The sequence below is a fragment of the Carettochelys insculpta genome, chromosome 2 (genome assembly GCF_033958435.1).
Source record: "Carettochelys insculpta isolate YL-2023 chromosome 2, ASM3395843v1, whole genome shotgun sequence".
NCBI classification, from domain to species: domain Eukaryota; kingdom Metazoa; phylum Chordata; order Testudines; family Carettochelyidae; genus Carettochelys; species Carettochelys insculpta.
The window spans coordinates 146,413,555-146,433,139 of NC_134138.1; the positions used below are offsets into that span (position 1 = coordinate 146,413,555).

The 19,585-nt window shown below is 46.3% G+C and overlaps 1 protein-coding gene across 1 annotated transcript in view; it reads right to left on the minus strand.

Annotated features, from left to right (window-relative positions):
• FBXL7 (F-box and leucine rich repeat protein 7) overlaps positions 1 to 18,810 on the minus strand; it is a 276,063-nt gene extending 257,253 nt beyond the window's left edge. Inside the window, exon 1 of the mRNA XM_074987827.1 lies at positions 18,418 to 18,810. Within this exon, the coding sequence (XP_074843928.1) occupies positions 18,418 to 18,454 (37 nt within the window). The 5' untranslated portion in view covers positions 18,455 to 18,810. The remainder of the gene's footprint in view (positions 1 to 18,417) is intronic.
• Positions 18,811 to 19,585: the final 775 nt, after the last annotated feature.

Consider the following 19,585-nt stretch of genomic DNA (forward strand, 5'->3'; position numbering starts at 1 on the left):
TAGCAGACTAACACTGTGAAAGTTGTGCTGGGTGCCCAAAATGAAGTTGAGGGAGCTGCATCCAAATTTTCTTAGGACAGTCTGAAAAACCTCATGTGGTGCTTCAAGCAGAGTGAGATGCAGTACATTCATTTGAGGGTCTGTCTGAACAAGTTAGTCCTTGGCAAACTAGGGATTACACATCTCAGAAGTTGCCCCTCTCCCTTGCTGACTCAGCCCCTATGTTCTTTGTGAAATAGTTTAAAAGAAAACACCAACTTGAGTCTCACCTCCCACCAAGATGAAAAGATCTGGTAAAACACTCTTCAGTTTTTTACGCAGCATTTCCCAAACTGCATTCCGTGGAACACTACTGCTCAACACAACATGAATAGGTGTTCCATGGGCAGGTGGGGGGGGGATGCTATTGATATTTTTCTTTCTAAATATTAAACTATGTGTGTATCAAAAAATACTCAGGCATTTCAATAGTACCTAGACTGTAGGTGTATTAATATTTATAACATTCATCATAGTATAGTTATCATGACTTCCAAACCAAGCCACAGCACACAGCACAGAGTGTCATGGAGACACCCACACTCAAAACACTGGCATCAACTAGATGTGGTCATCGCTAGATGTGATAACCTCAAAACCATCCTTCTGACACGCAGCTATCATAGTGCTGACTGCAATACAGATTGCTCGTTAGTTTGCTCCAAAAACTCAAGGTGATTCCCAAGAAGCTGCACCGCTCTAAACCAACTGGAAGGCCCCGCATTGATGCCAGAAAGACGGCTAACTCAGAGAGAGCTGAAAAATTCAGAGTGACCCTCAAGGAGAATCTGTGCAGCAACCCTGCGTGTGCCAATGTGACATCCAGATGGCAGCATCTGAGGGATACAATGTACAACACGGCCTTGTCGGTGTTTGGAAGAAGAGCCAGAAATACAAATGACTGGTTCAAAGCTAACTCCAATGAGATGATTCCAGCCATTGAAAAAAGTGCACTGAGCTCCTGGAGCACAAACGTTTGCCGAGCCAGAATACCCTGCAAGCACTCAGAGCAGCCAGAAAAACAGTACAGCAGACGGTCAGGCACTGTGCCAACAACTACTGGCTCGAGCTATGCAGCAGCATTCAGACCAGTGCTGACTTTGGTAACCTCAGGGGAATGTACAAGAGCATCAAGAAGGCATTAGGACCCACCCAGAACAAGATGGCACCTCTGAAATCCAAATCTGGTGAAGTCATCACTGACAAAGCCAAACAGATGGAGCGCTGGGTCGAGCACTACTCCGAGCTGTACTCATGCGAGAACATTGTGGTCGACTCAGCCCTCGATGCCGTCAAACTCCTACCAGTAATGGACGAACTGAATGAGGAACCAACTGTGGATGAACTGAAGAAAGCCATTGACAGCATTGCAGCAGGAAAGGTCCCTGGCCAGGATGGTATACCACCAGAGGTACTCAAGTGTGCCACAGACACTCTCCTGGAACCCCTACATGAGCTACTGTGCCTGTGCTGGAGAGAGGGTGAGGTTCCACAGGACATGCGCGACGCTAACATCATAACCTTGTATAAGAACAAAGGAGACAGAAGCGACTGCAACAATTACTGTGGAATCTCCCTCCTAAGCATCACTGGTAAACTGTTTGCTTGCGTCATCCTCGGCAGATTCCAGAAGATTGCTGAGAGGGTGTATCCTGAATCACAGTGCAGATTCCGCGCAGAGAGATCTACCATCGACATGGTCTTCTCTCTGAGGCAGCTGCAGGACAAATGCAGGGAGCAGAGGAAGCCACTCTATTGCCTTCATCGACCTAACCAAGGCCTTCGACTTGGTCAGCAGGGATGGACTGTTCAAACTGCTCCACAAGATAGGATGTCCGCCATGGTTACTCAAGATGATCCAGTCTTTCCACGAAGACATGAGAGGAACCATCCAATACGATGGCACGTTATCGGATGCTTTCAGCATCAGGAGCGGCGTCAAACAAGGACCCGTGCTTGCTCTGACATTGTTCGGGATCTTCTTCACACTCCTCCTCAAACATGCCTTTGGATCTTCAACGGAGGGCATCTTTTTGCACACAAGATCTGATGGGAAACTGTTTAATCTTGCAAGGCTGAAAGCTAAATCTAAGGTGCGGGAAGTCCTCATCAGAGATATGCTGTTTGCAGATGATGCTGCTGTCGCGTCACACGCGGACGACCAGCTTCAGAAGCTGCTGGATCAGTTATCCAAAGCACGCAAGGACTTTGGGCTCTCCATCAGCCTGAAGAAGACAAATGTACTTGCTCAGGACATCTCTGATTCTCCATCAATCAGCACTGACAACTATACGTTAGAGGTCGTCCACGAGTTCATTAACCCTCGGGTCCACCATTACTGACACCCTGTCCTTGGAGACTGAGCTAAATAGGAGGATCAGTAAAGCAGCCACAACTCTCTCCAGACTCAGCAAGAGAGTGTGGAACAACAACAAGCTGTACACTCACACCAAAATGCAAGTCTACAGAGCCTGCATCCTCAGCACCCTCCTTTACGGCAGTGAGACTTGGACCCTGTACGCCTGCCGAAAAAGAGGCTGAACGTCTTCCACTTGTGCTGCCTCAGGCGCATCCTTGGAATATTGTGGAAGGACAGAGTGTCCAACGTTACCATCCTTGAGCAAGCTGGAATCCCAACTATGCACACCCTCCTCAGGCAGCGGTGGCTCCGCTGGCTTGGCCATGTCCACAGGATGAATGATGGTATTTTAGCATTAACGACCAAAGCCATTTGTAGATGTTCCATCCTACTTTCAGTAAAGACACTGAAATGGACAGCACTGAAATATGATGGCGATCACTGGTTGACAAGTAGAATCACCTTCCACAGGAGTTGTGGATCCTTGAATCACAAGTTCAGTTTCTCCAGTCCAGCACCCTCACAATCAGCGTCATGCCAAACAAGAGAATTTGCCAAACTACAGGAGGTCAGTATTGTCTAGCAGCATTGCCAATGCTTCCACTGCATACTGGGCTCTTCAGAGACATTTAAGGGTAAATTAGAGCTCAACAGCAGCACAGAACACTTAAACAGAACTGGTGGCTGTAAACAAACTTTATTGGACCACAGAAAACTTGGCCAGATCCCTGGTAAGTGGGCATTCAGCTAACTAAAATGATGCTGGACCAAGGAAATTGCCAGATGAGAAGATGCCAGACTAGAGAGGTTCAACCTGTACTAAAATATAGCCTGTAATTAAAAAATTACTTCTATGTATTACTGTGTGTGTAAAGTGCGTCCTTCTAAAAGGCTAAGAGAAAAAGAAATCATTGTTATGATTTCAAATTTCTCCTCACCTCCAGGCTAACACATTCTCTCAATGTGAGAGCCAATTTCTAAGGGTAATGCCCATATATTTTTAGCCTCTGCTTAAACTATGAAACTACTAAGGCAATTAATTATTTTCAGTTGCGGTTTCCATTATATGGGCACTGTTCCACCAGAAACTGGAATAAGACCAGACTCATACATGCAGCAAATATTCAGATGGTAATTTTTTCTAAAACAAGTGACCTAGCATAGATGTGCACCTTTTTTGCTTTGGGATTACTTGTTCACAAATCCATTTCCAACCTTCTGATCCATTCAGTTCCCAATCCAAGCTCCAACTTTTATTAAAGTATATCCTAGTTTGTTTGGCTGCCCAGCCTAGGGTTTTAAAACAATGCATCCCTTCAAATTAGGAGATACAAGACAGCCAATGCCACAGAGTAATCAGATCAAGGAGGAAAGACTAATCGGCTTCCAAAGCCAAGTAGCCTAGAATGTAAACAACTGCAAAGAGGGCTCAGCAGACTATTCGTAAAGTCGCATCATAAGGAAAAATGTTTTAAATACACTTGGATTCCAGATCTTCATGACATACAGAAGCTTTTTTCTTCTATCATCTTTATACAAGAAGCTGTAATGGGACAGAAGCAAGTTTGAAATTCTGCCTTACTATGCTACGTAAGTTGAAATGCCTGCATACCACCAACCAGATGTTTTAAATAAAATACGCAAATTAATTTTACAAAACCTCTAGCAGAGGACAGGGAAAAAGCTTTCCAGGAGACCCATGGTCACCTGCCATCGTAAATATAAGCCTCTTGCAAAGAATTACCAATAAGTCTCCCAGGATCAAGTCAATGTCACAGAGAACAGTTTCTCTATCAAACAGATAGCTCTTTGGTTTGACGTTGAGCTAAACTCAAGAATTATTCAATTAAGGTAAATCCACTAGATCCAGTAACCAGTCTGGCTCCCTTGTAATTAGGCTGCCCATAAATTCTTTTTAAAAGAGTTTCCTGAACTTCAGTAAACTGACACCTAAAAGATGTATCCTTCATACCCTTCTCAATGAGGTATCAAAGGATGGAGTTTCAGCATCCTCTGCCAATGACAGAAGATGATTTACCTCAGTCTGTGGTTCCCAAACTTTTTGGGAGGGTGACCCATTTTGCCAATTCAGTAGGAGACTTTGCGACCCAAGGCAATTCAAAACCAGAGAAAGAGGGGATTCTCCCCTGGGGAGTTTTTTTTCTAAATATTCACCCCCCCCAACCCCAAACTACCCCCACCACATACCTCACACGAGTGCCGCTACTGTCCCCTGCTGCTCCTTCACTGGGCAGCCACTACCACCGCCACCACCGCCGCCGCCGCCGCCACCACCACCACCTCCTCCTCCTCCTCCTCCCTGCAGCCCTCCTGCTCTCTTCCCCAACATACACCCCCGTCATGCTGAAATAAGTGGGACTCAATTTAATTAGTTTAACAGCTGGATCCCTCCTGCCAGCTGTTAAACCAATTGAGTTCTGTTTCAGTGCAGCAGGGCAGGTACTGGGAGCCGGAGGAGTCAGCAGCACCATCGGGATTTGCAAATGACTCCTTAAAGACACACATGCAGCTCAGAGGCACACAGCTGGTGATCCTTAGAAAAGTTAATGGCAACCCATAGGTTGGGGAATCCCTGGTTTAAATCAAAACTACTGTGATCTTTGCAGTTTTCATGGTTAAGATAGAGGTTTCATGTCTGTTTTAGGACCATGCACAAAATATGTTTTAAAAGTTTGAAAAAAGTCAATTATCTATTCAAGATGCCCCTCACCATTCAAAGCGCATGCACTTATGACAGTCAGAAACATGCAAGTTTTGTTGCACAACCTGGTTTACATATAAAACTTGTCTAAGTACTCCAGCAGAGCAACCTACTTTAAGTCAGTCTGACATCATGACAGGATAATGGTGACAGCTGTATTTAACCCTATTATTGTATCATACTGATATCCTGCTGCAACTATACTGCAATTTTTGGTATCCAGGTGCTGTGAGCTGATAAGTGTGGTAATAGTGATCACAACAAGTTTTCCAATATGCATACATAAGCTATGAACTGAAAGTGGCAGTTGTTGTTAAGCAAATTCAACACCTGTGTAACTCCTTTTAAATGACATATATCCATGATTGTATCCATTTTTTGCCCTTCTGCCTCCCTTACAAAATTATCCTGAGTCACTCCTGGAGCCCGAAGAATGCCCCCATTTGTCTCTTACTGGTTGCTGCCCCAGCAATGGGGGAGGACTATGGTTGGATACAATAGCAAGATGGTTCATTGAAACATGTAAGACTATCCTCCTTCGCCTCCCTCCTGTAAGCCGAGTGTGCAGCTACTCAAGATCCACCTGTTTTTTTACTGGCCACACCCCAAAAACTATGGCTTAGTTTTTGACAATAGTGAAGATGTTGGTTTTGGTTGTGTTTTGTATTTTTTTTTCCTTGGAGTTGGGGCGCGAGCAGGCAGGAGCAGCAATTCCTTTTTAAAAAGAAAAAAAGTGATGGTGATACTTGGAAAATAAAACAAAACACAAACACTCTTATGTCTTGCTATATTACTTTTCTGGTGTGTAGACTCCCATCCAGAATGAATAAAATCTGACTGACTTTCTCCCATCTTTGTTCCTCGCTCTGGGACTGAATTAAGAAACCATCACACATCTGCTTAAAAAAAGGCAGACTTCCTTCTCACAGGCTTTTTACAGTGAGGCTTGGCAAAGAGAAGCAGGAAAACCGGAAAGAAACAAGCCTAACATTTACTTTTATTGCCAAAATTTTTCTTGTGTTCAGGTTTTGTGAGTGGCTCAACCCCACTTAACTACATAATACACCATGCTTAAAGGTGGAATTTTACCCCAGCTGTGCATCATTTCTAGGTTGGCACTTATCAGTGGAAATGTGGGGGGAAGCGGTTGTCATACTGGATGTTACCCGGGAAGCATACAAAGAAAATTAAACACAGTGACCTACTTCGATGAGGCTGTGAAGGAGCATCAATTTTACACCAAACGGCAACACAGAACTACATATCTGGGGAAGATACTTCAGCTTTTATGCTGATACTTAATTCTTCTGCTCACTCAATATTAACCTGCAGGAAAACTAATGCCATTTTGAGTTCTGGAGCAGGGGAGAAGTCAGACATGTGATGAGCCAGTTTAGTGGCAGATTTGGCAACCATCATTAGAAGTACCTCAGTACTAGTGTTTTCTAGCTATCTAAAGGAATGCTTATTATGAGTATGGCCCCACTAATCATCTAGAATTCTTGTGGACAGAGGGGGAAATCCAGAGCATACTGTATACTTAAATTTCCAGAAAGCCTTTGATAAGAAGGAAGGGCCTTTCATGGACTGATAACTGGTTAAGAGTCAGGAAACAGCAGAGTAGGAATAAATAGCCAGTTTTCAAATTGGAGAGAGGTGTCCAGAGGGGTCCATACTGGGACCTATCCTAGCCAACATATTCATAAACTATCTGAAGAAAGGGGTAAAAACAGTGAGGTTGCGAACTCTGCAGACTATACTAAACTGCTCAAGATAGTTAAAGCAAACAGAAGAGCTTCAAAAGGATCTCACAAAAATTAGATGACTGGGCAAGAAAATGGCAGATGAATGTTAATGTTTATAAATGCAAAGTAATGCACACTGGAAAACAATCCTAAATACACATAAAATGATAGGTTCTAAATTAGCACTTACCACTCAAAGATCTTGGAGTCACTGTGGATAGTTTTCTGAAAACATCACTCTGTGCAGCAGCAGTCAAAATGTAACTAGAACATTAGGAATCACTAAAAAGGGATATGACAAAATATCTTACTGCCTCTATAGAAATTTATGATACTCCCACATATTGAATACTGCATGCAAATGTGGTCACCTCATCTCAAAAGAAAGATCTTGGGACTGGAAAAAGTTCAGAAGGAAAGCAACAGGAATGATGAGGGGTTTGGAAATGCTGCCTTATGAAGAAAAATTTTAAGAAAAAAGGTCTACAAAATGACAGAAAAATTGAATAAGGTAAAATTAATATTCCCAGGAATGCTCTAAATGAGAGAAGTACTACATGAGGATCCCCTGCATCTTGAAGTTGCCTACCAACAAGCTAAGGAGGAAGCCTCCTGCTGTACCTGGAAACATCTGTTCTCACTGTAATAGAATCTGTGGTTCAAGGATATGCCTTATCAAGCACCTGAGGATCCCCAACTCCCATGGAAGGAGCCATACTCAATAACAAGTGACTGCCATCACTAGATGCTTATCTGTTCTGTTCATTCCTCTGGGATATCTGGCATTGGCCACTAACAGAAGACAAAGCACTGGGCTAGAGGGACCTCTGGTCTAACCCAGTATGGCCGTTCTGATCTTCATCAATTTGATTTAAAAAAGAGCAATGATGTGTGTGACCCTGATAAAAAGCTCCCTCAAACATACTACGCCAAGTTTATGAAAATTAGATTCCCTTCTCTATATCCTTGCCTGTTCAGTGTGCCTGTCTGTTTTATATGTTCATTGTAGGAAATACTGGCACAGGACTGTGTGTGTCAAGTTCATTGACTACCAAGCACAAAGGGCTCCTGGTCCATGACTGGCATTCCTAAACAATACAAATAAAAGTTTCCAGATGCATGCTTTTAGTTTCATTCCATCACCTCAGAGCAATGGTAGCATTGTGAGTAAGTCTGCAATACCCAGCATTTACACTTTTGAAATGTTTGTATACCATAAACCCCCGATATGTGCAATTTCAACTTGTGCTTAACTTGCATCCCCTCCCCAGTTCGGGGAACCTGGGGAGAAGCTGCACCTGGCTCCCAGAGCGGCAGGGAGCCAAGAAACTGACCCACACTGGTCAGTTTCCCAGCTCATCCCCCCCAATTTGAATTAAATTTGAGTTATGAGAGTGTTCAGGAGCACAACCATCACATAATTCGGGGGTTTACTGTACTCCTATATCCTCTGAATCATGTATTGAAGTTCCAACACATACACAAGCAAATTAACCCCTTCTGCTCTTCTACAGACACCCTACAATTTAGTCATCTTTTTGATAGGGAACTAATCAGATTTCTTCCATGTTCCAGGTGAAGTCATGTCAAAGCCATATGTAGGTCATGCTTTGTCATAATACATCCAAACACTTCACGTGCAGCCCCCAAAATGTCATCTGATTTTATTTTAATATGTGGTTTTGTTTTGCGGTCTGATAGCATTTTGATATCTTTTACTCCAAATTCTCATTCTATATTACTGCTTTCAAGATGAGATGCACGTTTTGGGGGAGGGGGTTATTACCATGCAAAGCATTCAGACTCGCTCCACTGGAGACAAACTCTTTTTTTCAGAAAATCGTTGCCCATGTTTCTTGTCTTTCTATCCCCTTTGCATTAGTTCTGTCAACACTGACATTCAGAATTACTCTTTACATAGCACAACCAGTTAATGTCATTAGTGTGTGTTTCATCCCTCCCCCAGATCTCAGAGATGTCTAAGATGGGATCTAAAATACCTCTGGCAATTCATTACAACACATTCTCTCCACCTTAATACACTGATTCCACCTCTTGATTACAGGCCTTACCTAGTTTGCAATCCCAGCAATACACTAACAGGTAGATCAATCAAGGTGAAACAGTACCATGATTACCTGGTATCCCCACCCCAGTTCAGAACAGCTAGAAGGCAAAGTACTCTAACAATGTTTTCCCCAGCACTACTTCATGCAGGCAGCCTACCTGAGGTAGGCTGCAAGTTTGGTCATACACTACCCAGGTTCCAGAGTATTCAGGCAAGCGTGCACCATCTCTTGGCAAGACCAGACCACATCACTATGATGGGGGAGAAGGGGCATAGCAAGAGCAAACAATTGCAACACAAGAAATTATAGGGACTATGCTCAACTGTAAGCAGCTAAATGTGAGCTCAGATTCTCAGAGCGAATGCACTTCTGCTACAGAGAAGTAAATTTATAGGAGCAAAGTTATGTAGAACTGTCCCCTCCTGATAAAATAAACCCAATTAATCATTTGGTATGGGCCTAATAAACCTGGAACTTTAGATGCTAGAGATGTGCTTGTGAATATACAATACTGCAAGAAGTGTCAGCGTAAATTGCTTGTCCATAAACTCCAAAGACTGAGCAAGTCTTCACATAATTTAAGACCTTCACATGACAAGTTTATGTAGCTGTAGACAGGAATTTCCTGATTCAAACACAAGCACAAGAGAGAACTTCCCGTTTCCCCTTTTTCTTCCCTCCAAGAAATATTTTTTAGGAGGATTGACTAGTACTCCAATCCTATAATTCCCTACATACATATATCAGATTAGGTATAGGATTACCATTTATTGTAGTACAACAAGGATGTAATGTCTGTGTTAATCTATGCATGATTCCACTCTGAAATTCAGAAGTGCCACTGTACTAGATGTTTCTGCATGTCGGTTGCTACACCAGGAATGCACATCCAAAGATCTGATCCCAAGGACATGGATATTAGGACAAGCCTGAGACCAGGCTGAAACCCACGCCAGCCAATACAGATTGAACACTAAAGACTAAGTTAAATGGACTTCTATACATCTTGGGAAACATCTTCACAACAGAGAACAGCAACCTGTTGCAGCCAATTTTCCATAGTTGGATTTGATGCCAGTATTCCTGCCCCGTCCCCGCCCCGCCTCCTGTTAGGGGTAATGAAAGTCTACAGGAGCACATGCTCTAGTCTACCTCCCTCAGGGGAGGCAGCCCAGAAGCCCAAATTAAGTTATGTGACCCAAACATGGGCTGCCATTAGATTTGATAAGGGCTGCTGGTGGGGCAGCTTCAAGCCATATGTGGCTCTTGAGAGCCACTTGCAGCTTCTGACGCTGTATGATTAGCTTCTATGATGATGTAGCTGGCTCTGTGGACATGGGGAAATCAATGGATGTGACATACCTTGACTTCAGCAAAGCTTTTGACAGTCTCCCACAACATTCTTACCCATAAGTTAAGGAAGTATGGATTGGATACATGGACTGTACGGTAGACAGAAAGCTGGCTAGATGGTCAGGCCCAATGGATAGTGATCAGTGGCTCAAGGCTGGTTGGCAGTTGGCTTCAAGTGGCATTCCCCAAGGATCAGTTCTAGGGCCAGTACTGTTCAACATCTTTATTAATGACCTGGATGAGGGGATGGATTGCACCCTCAGCAAATTTGCAGATGATACTAAGCTAGGGGGACAGGTAGCTATGTTGGAGGATAGGGATAGGGTCCAGAATGGCCGAGATAAATTGGAGGATTGGGCCAAAAGTAAATCTGAAGTTCAACAAGGACAAACATGGAGTCCTGCACTTGGGATGGAAAAATCCCAAGTATTGTTACAGGCTGGGTGCTGACTGGCTAAACTGCAGTGCAGCAGAAAAGGACCTGGGGATTGTGGTGGATGAGAAGCTGGATATGAGTCAGTGTGCCCTTGTAGCCCGGAAGGCTAATGGCCTATTGGGGTGCATTAGGAGAAACATTTCCAGCAGATATTGAGAAGTCGTTATTCCTCTCTATTTGGCACTAGTGAGGCCACTTCTGGAGCACTGCATCCAGTTTTGCCCCTGCGCCCCCAGTGTAGAAAAGATGTGGATGCACTGGAGTGGGTCAAGCAGAGCACAACAAAAATGATTAGGGGCCTGGAGCACATGACCTATGAGGAGAAGCTGAGGGATTTGGATTTATTTAGTTCACAGAAGAGAAGACTGAGGAGTGATTTAACAGCAGCCTTCAACTTCCTGAGGGGTGCTTTAAAAAGGATAGAGAGAAACTGTTCTCAGTGGTGGCAGACAGCAGAACAAGGGGTAATGATCTCAGGTTACAATGGAGAGGTGTAGGCCAGATCTTAAGAAAAGCCATTTTACCAGGAGAGTGGTGAAGCACTGGAATGCATTATCTAGAGGTGGTGGAATTGCCATCTCTAGAGGTTAAGTCTTGGTTTGAGAAAGTCCTGGCTGGGATGATTTAGTTGTGGTTGATCCTGCTTTGGGGGGCGGGGTTGGGGGGGTGGGACTGCAGCCCCATGGCTGGGAGCCAGCTGGGGTGTGAAGCCCTGGCCATCTCTCTGCCCACAACCATCCCTGAACTTAAAGTCCCCTCAGCCCCTCCCCACAACCTATCTCACAGGGAGGTTCCTCACTACCACTTCTGAGCACAGCTGCTCCTTTGCTGGGCCACTGCTGCTGCCGCCTCTGCCTGGTTCCCCCCACCCCGCCACTTCCTTCTTTCACCTGCTGCGGGGCAGTTCCTTGCCCTGCCATGCTAAAATGGGACTCAATTTCATTGGTTTAAATGACCGGATCCCTCCTGCCGGCTGTTAAATCAACAAAATTGAGTTCCATTTCAGCATGGTAGGGCAGGGACTGGGAGCCAGAGAAGGAGTCAGGAAGCAGAGGGGAAGGATAGCTCAGAGGTTTGAGCACTTGCCCACTAAACTCCTTGAGGGGGCCATTCAAGGATCTGGAGCAAACAGATTTTTAAAAAAGCGTCAGGGAGGATGCTTGGCCCTGCTGTGAGTGCAGGGGACTGGACTTGATGACCTGTCAAGGTCCCTTCCAGCTCTGTATGACAAACAGCATCAGGAGCTGCAAATGGCTCCTTTAAGAGCCACATGTGGCTTGCAGCTGCCCAGCAAAAAGCCCTTATCAAATCTAGTGGCAACTCATGTTTGGGTTATGACCCATAGGTTGGGAATCCCTGATCTAAAAATAAAGAAAAATCTGTCCTGAGGACATGAAGACAGCAAATGAAATGAGGTGACAGAGAGAGAGAGAAAAAAAACACTCCTTCTGCAGAGCAAGACAATGTCAGGTGAAATCTCTCAAGCAACCTACCCCCGACATTATGTATCTGTAGTAACCCAAAAAACACAGTCAATAAATTCTTTTACCCAAGTGCTAACTCCACAATTCTCCTGGATGTTGTTAAAGAAGTTAATTCAACAGGAAGGTTCACTGAACAGAATGGGGGTGGTGAGTGGGAATGACTGACTCTCAGCACAGGGTCTCCCACCCCATTCACTAACAACGCAGTTGCAATTCATGAGTTACGATTACTGCTCTAAGAATTTGTGAGGGCTGAGGTACAAACAAGGTATTTTCCCCTCAATAAAGTTGTTACCCAAGTTTTGGCAAAGTGGGGCACAACACTAATGGAAGACACCCCCCGCCACACCTCGGGCCTCAGCTTGAGCAAAAAAAAGACAAAACGCTGAAACCAGCTAGGGTGGACACATCTAAATCTCACCAACAAGGGTGAATGGATTAAGCAGTTTCCCCTAGCCTCCCTTAGGCAGATGAGGAGACAGCTCCATTAGCATACAGAACAGAGAAAAAAAATTCAAATTACACTGAATTCTGGGATACAGAAAGCACAGGAATACTGCCTGATGGGAAATCTCTACTCCAAATGATTATGAATCCATTCCCACTTATACCCAGATAGGTGATTAGCAAAACTAATCTTCATAATGAATCCTTTGATACTTACATACTGAAATGACCTATTGTGAGCTCCCTCAAAAGCCACCAATGATACCCAGGAATGAACAGCTTCTATTGTTTAGCATAAACAAAACCACTTTGGACTACTCCTTTTAACTACCCATTTACCCACAGACAAAAATACCGTTCCTTCTCAAACCTTGCCCCTTCCCTGGGGAACGCCCCTCCTCCACCTTCAGTAACATGTTCCAATGCCTACATCAAAATTCTGCAGTAGTTCCAGTGGGATTTCTTATACTCCACACAGACTGTGCTGGGGGCGCTGCTCTGCCTGTCTCCAACATTCTGGACCACAGCTGCCATCAGCATCAGGGAACCCCAATCAGTTCTACAGGCATGTTAATAAGAGGGTGATCAGAGGGTGTGTGGCCATTATTGAACGAGGGAAGGAACCTACTGCCAGATGATGCAGGAAAAGCTGAAGTACTCAATGCTTCTTTTGCCTCAGTCTTCATGGACAAGATAAAGTTCCCAACCTACAGACTAGGTAATACGGGAAGGAGATAGGCAGCCCTTGGTAGGGAAAAAAACAGGTTAAGAGCTACTTAGAAAAGCTAGTGGTACACAAATCCATAGGCTGGGATTTAATGCATCCAAGGGTACTGAAAGAATTGGCAGATGTCATTGTGGAGCCTTTGGCTATCATCTTTGAAAACTCACAGAGAGCAGGAGAGATCCTGGATGATTGGAAAAGAGGCAAATGTAACGCCCATCTTTAAAAAAAGGATGGAAGGACAATCCAGAGAACTACAGACCAGTCAGTCTTACCTGGGCCAGTCAGTCTTATATGGAACAAATTACGGAGGGGATCCTCAAGGAATCCATTTTGGAACACTTGGAAGAGTGGAAAGTGATCAAGAATAGTCAATGTCAACTCATCAAGGGCAAGTCATACCTGATCAATCTGGTTTGCTTCTGTCATAAGGTAACTGGCTCTGTAGATATGGAGAAGTCAACAGATGCGATATACCTTGATTTTATCAAAGCTTTTGATACAGTCTCCCACAACATTCTTGACCATAAGTTAAGGAAGTATGGATTGGATACAAGGACTGTAAGATGGATAGAAAGCTGGCTTGACGGACTGGCCCAATGGGTAATTGTCAATGGCTCAATGTCTGGCTGGTGGTTGGTTTCAAGTGGAGTGCCCAAGGACCAGTTCTAGGGCCAGTACTGTTCAACATCTTTCTTAATGACCTGGATGAGGGGACGGATTGCACCCTCAGCAAATTTGCAGATGATACTAAGGTAGGGATAAGGTCCAGAGCGACCTAGATAAATTGGAGGATTGGGCCAAAAGAAATTTGATGAGGTTCAGCAAGGAGAAGTGCAGAGTCCTGCACTTGGGATGGAAGAATCTCAAGCTTTGTTACATGCTGAGGACTGAATGGTTAAGTAGCAGTGCAGCAGAAAAGAACCTGGAGGTTACAGTGGATAGGAGGCTGGACAGAAGTCAACAGTGTGCCCTTGTAGCCAAAAATGCTAATGGCATATTGCGGTACATTCGGGCTACGTCTACACTGGCACAAAACTTTGAAATGGCCACGCAAGTGACCAAATCAAAGATTACTACTGAGCCACTGAAATGCACACTCAGCGCCTCATTAGCATGCCGCCAGCTGCGGCTCTTCGAAATTGCCGCTTTTCGCTCCCACGCAGCTTGGCCACGCAGGATTCCTTTTCGAAAGTACCCCACCAACTTCAAAATCCCCTTATTTCTATCAGCTCATAGGAACAGGGGGATTTCAAAGTTGGCAGGGTCCTTCTGAAAAAGACCCCCGTCTGGATGAGCCGCACAGGAGCAAAAAGTGGTAATTTCGAAGAGCCGCAGCAGATGGCATGCTAATGAGGCACGGAATATGTATTTCAGCACCTCATTAGTAAGATTCGATTTGGCCATTTGCACGGCCATTTCAAAGTTTTGTGCCAGTGCAGACACAGCCTGGGAGAAGCACTTCTTGCAGATCTAGGGAAGTTGTTATTCCCCTCTACTTGGCACTTGTGATGCCACATCTGGAGTATTGCATCCAGTTCTAGGCCCCACAGTACAGAAAAGATGTACATGCATTAGAGCAGGTTCAGCAGAGGGCAACAAAAAATGATTACGAGCTGGAACGCATGATCTATGAAGAGAAGCTGAGAGATTTTTGGCTTGTTTAGTTTGCAGAAGAGAAGACTGAGAGGTGATTTGATAGCAGCCTTCAGCTTCCTGAAAGGGCATCTAAAGAGGATGGAGAGAGACTGTTCTCCATCTGTCACCACTGAGAACAAGGAATACAAGCCTGAAGTTACAGAGGGAGAAGTGCAGGTTGGCTATTAAGAAAAACTATTTCTCCAGGAGGGTGGTGAAGCACCGGAATGCATTACTGTGACAGATGGTGGAATCTCCGTCCCTAGAGGTTTTTAAGTCACAGCTTGACATAGTGATGGCTGGGATGATTTAGTTGGGGTTGATCCTGCTTTGGGCAGGGGGCTGGACTCGATGACCTCCTGAGGTCCCGTCCAACCCTAGGATTCTAAGATTTTGCCATTCCACAAAGCTTGAATCAGTCTCTTTCCCCCTGCCCCTTCCAGGTATAGCCTCCTGACCCTGCCTTATATGATCAGATATGGTTTTTTTGGGGCCATAACATTTATAATCAGATTTAAGTTAGATTTAAAACCATTACAATGTTGAGAGACTCTCCTTGTACGGCTACTACCTAGAAATAAATAACTGTCATAGTTCTGCCAATTTCTTCTCTCTTTCCTCTCCCTGGCATTTTGGCTTCCCAATTCACTCTGCAACAACAAGGTGTTGAATCTGGGGGCACAGGAGAGTAGCACCTTAAAGTGAGGTTTCAACCCAGCCCATGGACCCCAAGGATAAGGGGATGGGAGCGGGGAGATGTCACAGATTGGGTTGTTCAACAGTGCCAGCCTGATGAGACCAGGGACAAAAAGGGCGAGCTTGTGAATGCAAATTAAGTGGTCCCCTCAGATATGCTCTGGTAGGGAGGGTGAGGGTGTGTGTTCATGTGATTCTAGGGTGGAAAGAATCCAGTCCTTCAGAACCTAGATCGTGAAGGATAGCTCCAGTGGGAGGTAATTGGCAGATGGGAGAAATAAAGCTCCATACGAGGACACAACTAACAAAGAGCACAGACAGAATTATCAACACAATCCCTGAGAGTAACCCTAATAAATGGGTGTATCAGATTTGCCTGTTACTTTGGAGGTAACATGTCTGCAACCAGAACTAAAGCATGTCCCCGTTCCAAGGTTGGATCTAATGTGAAAACAGTGAGTTTAGCTGCAGGGCTCAGACTGCTAATTCTTCCCCCACAAAACACTTCGGTGCAGATTCCAAGTCACATGCTTAGCCCATCTCTAGAATCAATTCTGATTGTTATGAAGTGATGTAAAACAGTGTTTCTTAAATTGTGCTCCATACACTGGGGTTCATGAGCAACTTGCAAGTGTGGTACGAGCACTTGGAAAAATTCACTGATGGCATATATTTTCTTAAAAATCAGATACGATATTACTTCCTTCATTGACACGATAACCTGATTAAATTACTTCATTTTGGTTCTGCTGTATATATTGTTTGGGTTTTTTTGGTCTGACAACACTTTTTTTGAAGAAATTTTTCATAGGTGTTCCACATAAATATTATTGTTCGGTGTTCCATGGTCTCAAAAAAGTTTAACACTAATGTAAATTCTTTACTAGAGTAAAACAGACCTCTCGTTGTTAAGATTTGACTTCACCAGCTGTTTTGGAAAAAGGGAGCTCATTTGGCATTAAATGAAAGGAATTTCATTATCTACATAAAAATGGTGTTTTTCCTTTTTGTCACTATCCTCATACATATTTTGGATGTGTGTGTGAGATTTATTCTTTGGCACTTGCCCACTGGAGTCTCAAAGAATTCAACAGATTACAGGCCTACCTAAAAACAGACGCTGTGATCTCATACTGTTCTGGGTACCATGAGGTTACGTTGTACAGAAGACCATTCAAAGTTTAAGAACAAGAGAGGAGAGTGCATCTTTTGTAGGCAGAAAGACAAAACTTTCAAAGCTCCCTATTGGTTTCTAATAAGGGTGATTTTTCCAGCAGTCTCCTATAATACACACCAAAATTCACTGTTGGTTCAAATCCATTGAAACCAATAGGTTTCCATAAGGATGAATTAGATCCTGTGTATCTAAAACAAAAACAGTTAAATTTCACTCAAGTGAAATTGCAGAGGTAGCATTTATGGACAACAGCTGGAGAACATTAACTCTGTCTCTCTCGTGCTCTCTCTCTCTCACTCTCTCTCCCCCTAGGGGTTGAAAAATGTTGCTATTCAGACAGGAAGCAGTCATATACCACACTGCATAATACAAGGTTTTTTGAGATACAAGAACTAGTTGCAAAGCATTAGAAATAATGTAATGGGGCAGGGACTGAGAAGAAGCTACCTTAATTTTAATTGCCTCCTATTTTAAGCTTCACTGACATACTTTACACAGAACAGAAGTTACTGAAATACCTAACTATGAAAACTAGAACGCAGTTAGCTGTTTACCCTTCTGTCCACGTAGGGTTTGATCCAGGAAGGTGCTAAGTGCACTTAATGCCCAGTAAGGTCAATGGGCTTCAAGATGCTCAGCACCTACCCGAAAGGGCTCACAGCACATTGCTTACACAACCTTGGTCCTAGTTTTTTAAACAAAGGGCTAGTACTGTGACTACAAGGGCCAAATACCAAGGTGTTTGATGTCACAGCACGCAAACAGAATGACCCTTGGAATAAATTCCTGACGTAACTAAAAGCACAGCCTATTGCTGGTTCCAGGCTGATGAGGAATGAAAGGAGCACGAGTTACAGACAGAAAAGCCGTAGGAAGTTATAAGTGCACCCAAAACCCCAGCTATCTTTCTGCATATGCTTCTCCACTCAGCCACCGCCTTGCTTCTCCCGCTGTACAAAACGCCATGAGTTTAAAACGCAGCCTCTATTAGAGCTGTGTCCGTCCCAGTCAGCCCCCTACCCAGCCGCCCACCGCCAGCAGGCGCTCAGCTCACTCGCCGCAGTTAAGCCGGCTCTTTCCAAAAGGGAACCCCAGGGCTCCTCCCCACCAAAGCGTTACGGTCGCCTCTCTTGCAGCTTCTTCCAGCCGCTTCCCACTTGCCCGAAGCCTTGGCAAGAGAAACGGCCTCTTCTGGCAACGGCGCTGGTGACACGAGGATGACAGGGCCCGACCAGCACCGCCTACCCGACCCAGCGGAGCTGCGCCCCCCGCGCAAAGAGCCGGCAGCGGCCGGCCGGGCGGGGACGCGGCCAAACAGACAGCGCCGCCGCCGCCCTGCCAGGGGCTGGGGGGTGACGAGGGACTGCTGAGCTCCTGCCCGGCACCGACTCTGCCGCCGATGCGCCCGCCCCGGCTCAACCCCGCTTTGCCCGCCCGCGGAAGGCGTCCTGCTCTCGGGCCGGGGCCGGGGCCGCAAGGCGCAGCCGCCCGGCCGAGGAAGGAGCGGGAGCCCCGGGACACGACTCACCCTCGCTGCCGTACTGCTTGCCATTGTTCGCGCCCATCCTGCCGCCGGCCTCATGCTCGCCGCCCGCCCGCCTGCCCCATGGCTCTGCCGCCGGGCCGCGCTCGCCCGCTACGGGCTACCGCGGGGAGCGCCAGCGCCAGCGCCGCCCACCAGCCGCCCCCGAGCGGCAGGCAGCGGGGCGCAGCGCCCTGGCCCGGGCAGCGGCTCCAGTTATAATCCACACGCGGGGCAGCCGCCGGGACTGTAGCGCCTTCCGCAGCGGGCCGGGCGCAGCCACTTGTTGCTGGACCCAGCGCCGGGACGGGAGGCGCCGCAGACTTTTGTTAGCGCCAAGCGCCTCCTCCTCCTCCCCGCCGCCGCTCCGAGGGCGGGAGCGGCGGGGTCTGCAGCCTTTTAAAGGGACAGGGCCGCTGCCCGCCCGCTACGGGGGCGCTGTACGCGGGTAGCAAGGCGGCGCCTCGGGGTCCCTCTCGCCCTGCCCTTGCCCTGCCGCCGCGGCCCGCTCTTGCGTGGGCCCCCGGGAGCAGGGCCGCCGCTGCAGAGGCTGGCGCTGAGGAGGTTTCCCTTGCAGCGGCAGGGGCCACGTGAAGGGAGGGGAGGGCTCTGCCCCGCAATTTTTAAAGAGCTGGCAACGTGCTGCTCCTCTGCCTGAGCCGCAATGCTTCCCGCTGCGACTGAGGCAACAGCCCGGCGCAGCGGGTCCGGGGGAAGGAGGAGGCCCAGGCCCTGCCCCTGTCCCACGCCCCCTCCCCGGGGAGGTGCTGCACCCGTCCGGTGAACCTGCAGGCAGCCCTCTCCCAGCTCTGAAGAGGCAGAGCCTAGGAGTAAAGTAAACCCTCCAAATGCGCAACGTGCGCTCGCACTTAACTCGCATTAACGCGAGTTAAGCATAACTCAAAGCCCCTCTGCGGCCATCTGCCCACCAGGCGCCCCCAGCTGGGGGAAGCTAGGTAAGCCTATAGATGCTGCTACTGGGGGAAGCCAGGGAGAAGCGGTGCCCGGCTCCCAGAGACGTGGGGAGCCACTGCCACCTGGTTCCACACTTCTCTCCACTTTGGGAGCAGGAAACTCATCAGCCCTGGTGGGGTGGTTAGTTTCCCGGGTCCCACAAGCCCAGGGGAGCTGCAAGTCAGGCACTGTAAAAAGTTTTTAATTTTCAAATTTTATA